General features: G+C 34.0%; 2 protein-coding genes across 3 annotated transcripts; one reads left to right on the top strand and one right to left on the bottom strand.

The window, feature by feature from the left end:
* On the top strand, window positions 1-2,504 carry LOC130984993 (uncharacterized). 2 transcript variants are annotated; one of them, XM_057907712.1, is made up of 8 exons: window positions 1-131; window positions 244-380; window positions 722-828; window positions 967-1,032; window positions 1,364-1,446; window positions 1,560-1,606; window positions 2,160-2,238; window positions 2,319-2,504. In XM_057907712.1, the coding sequence occupies exons 1-8, from the start codon at window positions 69-71 to the stop codon at window positions 2,406-2,408; spliced, it is 672 nt and encodes a 223-aa protein (XP_057763695.1). In that variant the 5' UTR covers window positions 1-68; the 3' UTR covers window positions 2,409-2,504. The 2 variants fall into 2 exon arrangements, with proteins under 2 accessions (XP_057763695.1, XP_057763696.1); XM_057907713.1 differs by having other exon boundaries at window positions 26-131; window positions 244-376; window positions 727-828.
* A 1,229-nt stretch (window positions 2,505-3,733) lies between these two features.
* On the bottom strand, window positions 3,734-4,608 carry LOC130984994 (uncharacterized). Its single transcript, XM_057907714.1, has one exon. It carries the CDS (start codon window positions 4,359-4,361, stop codon window positions 3,975-3,977), a length of 387 nt encoding a protein of 128 aa, XP_057763697.1. The 5' UTR covers window positions 4,362-4,608; the 3' UTR covers window positions 3,734-3,974.
* Window positions 4,609-5,511: the final 903 nt, after the last annotated feature.

Raw genomic sequence — 5,511 nt, 5'->3', positions numbered from 1 at the left:
AGGAAGAGGTGGAAAATGAGCGTTGCAAGTCCACCCACCACCAACAGAGTCAGAGACACCGAATCAGAATGGCGGGACTTCGCAGCTGCGCATTTGGGCGCCAATTGCGAATTTTGCCGCCAATAGAAAGGGTCTACTCTCTCTCTCTCTCTCTCTCTCTATCTATCTATCTATCGCGATCATCGTTCTCCCGTAACTATTCAATTAAGAGTTTCGCTGTTAAATATTGTCTGATATATTCAGAGAATTCATGGCTTCCGTTGCTGCTCAACTGCCCCCAACGGCAAAAGTAAAGAAACTCAAACACCGGAGCTGTTGAAGATTGCCGTGAGTGGTGTGACGGAAATCCTTAGGCTATTTACTCCTGCTGGGCGAGGTAGGTATGTGTTGTCTCTCTCTCTCTCTCGCTTATTTTTTGCTGTAGCATCACGCGAGCTCGTGATTTTTTTATTTTTATTTTTTCAATGTTGCTGATAAATATCGTGCTCTGGCGTATCTGTGCTTCCGATGATTCGATTTCTACTGGTTCTGTTGTTACATTATTATCCGCAGTTTTGTTTGCATCCTAGCCTTGTTTATATAATACATCATATGAGATGCATGGAATCGAGCAAATTCATGATTTCATCTATCGATCTGGTTCATTTGATGCTTTTGCTGTTCTTGAGCACTCGGATGATGTTTAGGCTTACCAATCCTTATCGTGGGAATCATGTTTCAGAACAGATTTAGTGGATGATGAATGGAATGAGGAACTTTCAATTTCCAATGCAGATGACGTTCTTTCTATCATCAGATCTGATTATGAGAAAGCTTACTTTGTCACAGGTATTGGATTTTATGTGTTTCTTAATTATAGATTTGTAATTCGATTAGTCACCATTGTCCACACTGAAATGGCCTCTTTATTCTATGATTTTTTCCTCTAAGCTAATAAATAGCGACGATGTTCATCCTTGCATACAGGACTCTTTACCTCTGCAATTTATGCTGAAGAATGCATATTTGAAGATCCAACCATTAAATTTCGTGGTGAGAAAAGATCAATGTATATTCAATTTTTACACTATCCTATATAGAAATAGAAATGTTTATGCATAGATTCTTATATGCAGATAAGCTCTTCCTTTTAGTTTGATTTAATTTGATGAATTCCCCCACGATGCTTGCTGGGAATAAAAAGTTTGTGCAGGTAGAAGATCTAGTTAAAATTGTCTTTCCTCTTCCATATCTTTTAGATGCTAGCTTATATAAATGCGGACAGTTTTCGTCTACGTGTCGGGTTGCTTCCTAATGCTAATTTAACTGTTCTTCATTTAAGATATGTCATATGAGAGTTTTTGACGTTTGTTTCCATTGCTAGGTAAGGAATTATACGCACGCAACTTGAGTCTGCTTCTACCTTTCTTTGAAAACCCCTCAATCCAGTTAGAAGAATTAAATAAGGTATTCTTTACGTATACAATTCTTGTTCATCTCATGCCATGTTAGAATATGGTTCAGCTGAATCTTTCTATTGACCATCAGAATATTTTTGATGTTATGCGCTTCATCTGCAGCAGCTTGATCGTGAAACAATTACCTTAGTTGCTTCATGGAAACTAAGGTGCTCAACTTTATGTTTATGATCATTGATTAGCAAAAAATGAGTTAAACCTTTCCAACTGGTTTCCAGGAAGTATGGATTTACCAGTTTTTTTGTCTCTTAACTTTGTCTTGACTCTAGTTGCATAGACTAAGATAGAAAAATCAGAGGGTTTTTGTTTTTAGCCTAAAACCAGATTTATTTAAGACTGTGATTTGAGTTTTATTGGAAAATTTTAATAACAGCAATTTATGATAACTATCTTCGCCACTTCTATAAAGATGTATTTTTCCACTTCGTGATACCAAAATATCCGTACTCATTGGTTCTTGCCACTTCATTTAAAGAGATCAAGATAAATTCAATAACATCCTGGTTACCTAATTGCTTGATCAGCTAACTTTTTAGATCATGTAACCCCAATCCCCATCCTTTGATGAGGGTGTTTACTGTTAGACCCAAAAAAGAGGTTAAAGACATGCGTCTCTAAAAGATTGTCAAAAATGGTCGTTTGAATTGAATTCGTCGTCTTAATTATGATATTCCTCATGTGGAAAATGGATTTTGTTAGCAGAACATACCTTAGACTTCCATGGAAGCCACTGATTTGCATTGATGGGACAACAACATATGATCTCGGAGAAGATTTTAGAGTGAGTATCGACAAATACTGCGCTGCTTAAGACTCACTGCCAGATAATGTATCAAATACTGTTGCTATTTTCTTCAACAGATTGTGCGGCATGTTGAGAGTTGGAGTGTTTCTGCGCTTGAAGCAGTTCTTCAGATATTCACTCCTAGCTCTGGAAGTCCAGATCAATGACAGATTGTAGTAAGCATTTAAATCATCAACATCTGCATATCATTAATTGGGGAAATGAAACCAACTGGTGCCCAACTTGTGCATCATTCATTTTCATGGCCATGTGATGCAGCTTTATAAGTCCATATTGCATAATTTGATGATTTAGAGAACAATTGGCTAAAGTTGATTTAAGCCAACTTATAAGCTCTAACAATTTATAAGATCTGATGTATTGAAAGCTTTTATAAGTTGTTCACGTGTTTGGTTAATTGAAATGATAAGTTGGAGAGAGAAAATCTTAATTATTAGAGTAATTTACAAGGTATGTTGAAAATAAGAAATCATAGAAGAGTTATTTTTATAAATCCTTTGTTTTTTATAAGGTCATGAAAAATAAGACGTGGTTAGGCCTTAAGGAACCTTTTTTTGAAGCTAATAAGTATAAGGAGCTAGAGATGTGTTTTTCTTATACTAATATCATTAATAATTAAGTTAATTATTATTAATGATGATATTGATGAAATTTTGGCAACATTTTTTTTTTTTGACAATTGGTTTAGTTAGCTTGACAAATTGGTTTGGCATATACAGATACTTAGTTTCAAAACAAACTCAAAAGAATGATATTTCCTCCCTCCAAAATTGTGGTGTATTAATAAAATGTGAGTGGAGTAAATATTTCGCTTTAAAATGGAAGTGATAATTTTTTGTAGGTATATCGATGAGAAAATTATGACAATTTCTTTTTATGAAAATTTTGCTGTGTATTTTAATAAAATATGAGTGAAGTAAATATTTTGCTTTAAAATGGAAGTGATAAATTTTTCGTGGGTGAGAAAATTATGACAATTTATTTTTATGGACGATGAGAGAAAATTATCTCCATTCATTCCTAAAATATTCAACATAAACTCAAATTCGATGATTCAATGTAAGATTGACTTCCTTCTATACGCAAATCCATATATTGAAAACAAAATCAAATTCTGTGAATTTCAGATATTCAATTCGAGTTTACACAGATACGTAAAAATATCGAAACCGAAAAGGAAACGTAAAGGAAAACTACTTTGAAAATTGAAACCAAAGAAAAACTACTCTTACTATGATCAGAAATCAAAACTATTGAAAAACCTCCTAAAAAAATATAATCAACAGATCTCAACGCTTTAAAATTGAAGTGATAAAATTTTTCGTAGGCGTATGCTGCGTATAGAAGATAAAAATTATGACAAATTTTTTTATGGATGAAAAGAGAAAAATATATCTCCATTCATTCCTAAAATCTTCAACATAAACTCAAATTCAATGATCGACTTCCTTCGAAATGTAAATCCATATACTAAAAACAAAATCAAATTCTGTGAATTTCAGATATTCAAATTCGAGTTTACACAAATAAGTAAAAATATCGAAACCGTTGAGGAAAACTACTGTTTATTTTTTTTTTTTTAAAAAAAAAACCAAAGAAAAACTACTCTTTACTATGATCAGAAATCAAAACTATTGAAAAACTGCCTAAAAAAATAAAATCAACAGATCTCAACGCACCGCACATGACATAAACATCCAGATTCCAAAAAATCAGCCATTGGCGCGCTGCACGGCCCTCATGAGCAAGCTATCCCCCTGCAGAATAATGCAGACGGGCGAGTTCCCGATCCCGCGCGCCTTCGCCAGCATGATCTCCCTCGTCAGCGCCACGAACTCCTGCGGATCGATCGTCCCGCTCCCGTCGGCGTCGAACCTGCTGAACAGCACGTCGTAGAGGCTCGCGATCTCGTCCGCCGACTGCAGCTCGAACTGCGTCGACGACAGCTTGCCGGAGCGCCTCTGCAGCTCGTCGCGCGACAGCACGCCGTTGCCGTCGGCGTCGAGCGCCCTGAACTTCTCGCCCGCCCACTTCTCGAACGCCTGCGCGTCGTTCACGAACTCCGTCACGATCTGGCCGTCGATGAATTCCACGCTCATTTTCGCCGATTGAGATTTTTGGGGGAGACGTAGCGAAGCGAAGAGTTTATTATACGAGAGCGCGATGTTGCTTGCACGTGTTTCGCGGTAGCTGTTGATTAATGGCGAAGACTACTTATATTCTATATTTGTAGGTGGCCATGTGGAGTTTGCGTTTTCCCATTTTGTGGGGAAATGCTTTTAAATATGTTTTCTTGTTTATATAGAAACTGAAATGCGACATTATGGTAAAATCTTTATAAATTAATAGCATTGTGATATGTGAATTCTATTGATTTAGTGATATATTAATATAATTTTAATTTCAAAAATCATAAATTTTAGATCAAGTTTTAAAGTGTAAATAGATGATATAGTTTCATGCAATTTTTAACTAAATAAATTTATGTAGCCATAAGTTCATTGTATGTATTTAACTGTTCATTGTATCTAATTCAACATGACTGTGATCAGTCACACGAGGGGTTTTGATCAATTATATGAGTTTTAATAAATATTATGTGAATGTATTTAATCGATTCATTTAGACTAAAGTTTTATCACAATGAGATAAAACAAAATAAGAAGTTTGTGGTGGATCAAAACAAATCAATTCACTCACAAATTATTTGGAGCTCAATTAAAAAAAAGTTCGTTCAAAATAAAGTTCGATAAATAAACAAATCAAATTTGAATTTGGTAGTATTGTACATTAACTTGTGAACATGTTTGTTAAACATATAAATTACTAGTAGGTACAACTTATATTTATATAATAAAATTAATAATAATTATATTGAATCTCTAATTAACACTATTTGTTAAAAAAAAAGTATTGTATTTATTATTTTGAATGACATAATTTATTTTTAAAAGAAAATAATCAATATTTTGAATATAAATATAAATTTAGAAAGCTGATATAACTTCATCAACTTCAAAGTATTCGATAAATAAAGTCTGGAATTCAACTCGACAGTAAACAAATCAAATTCAAGCACGACACTATCTAGTTCGATTTCACTCAGTAATAAAATTGTGCATAAATTGATAAAGTAAGTATTTTATGACAAAATATTGTCCAATAATATAAAAAATGAAACTATTGTAAAACGTTTCAAAATAATCACGAGTATAATCAGAAAAAGAAAAGGAAAAAGAAAAGCGAGTA

Source organism: Salvia miltiorrhiza, chromosome 5, assembly GCF_028751815.1.
Source record: "Salvia miltiorrhiza cultivar Shanhuang (shh) chromosome 5, IMPLAD_Smil_shh, whole genome shotgun sequence".
In the NCBI taxonomy this organism is placed as follows: Eukaryota; Viridiplantae; Streptophyta; class Magnoliopsida; order Lamiales; family Lamiaceae; genus Salvia; species Salvia miltiorrhiza.
The sequence above is the reverse complement of the archived record's forward strand: the minus strand, read 5'-3'. Positions and strand labels throughout refer to the sequence as shown.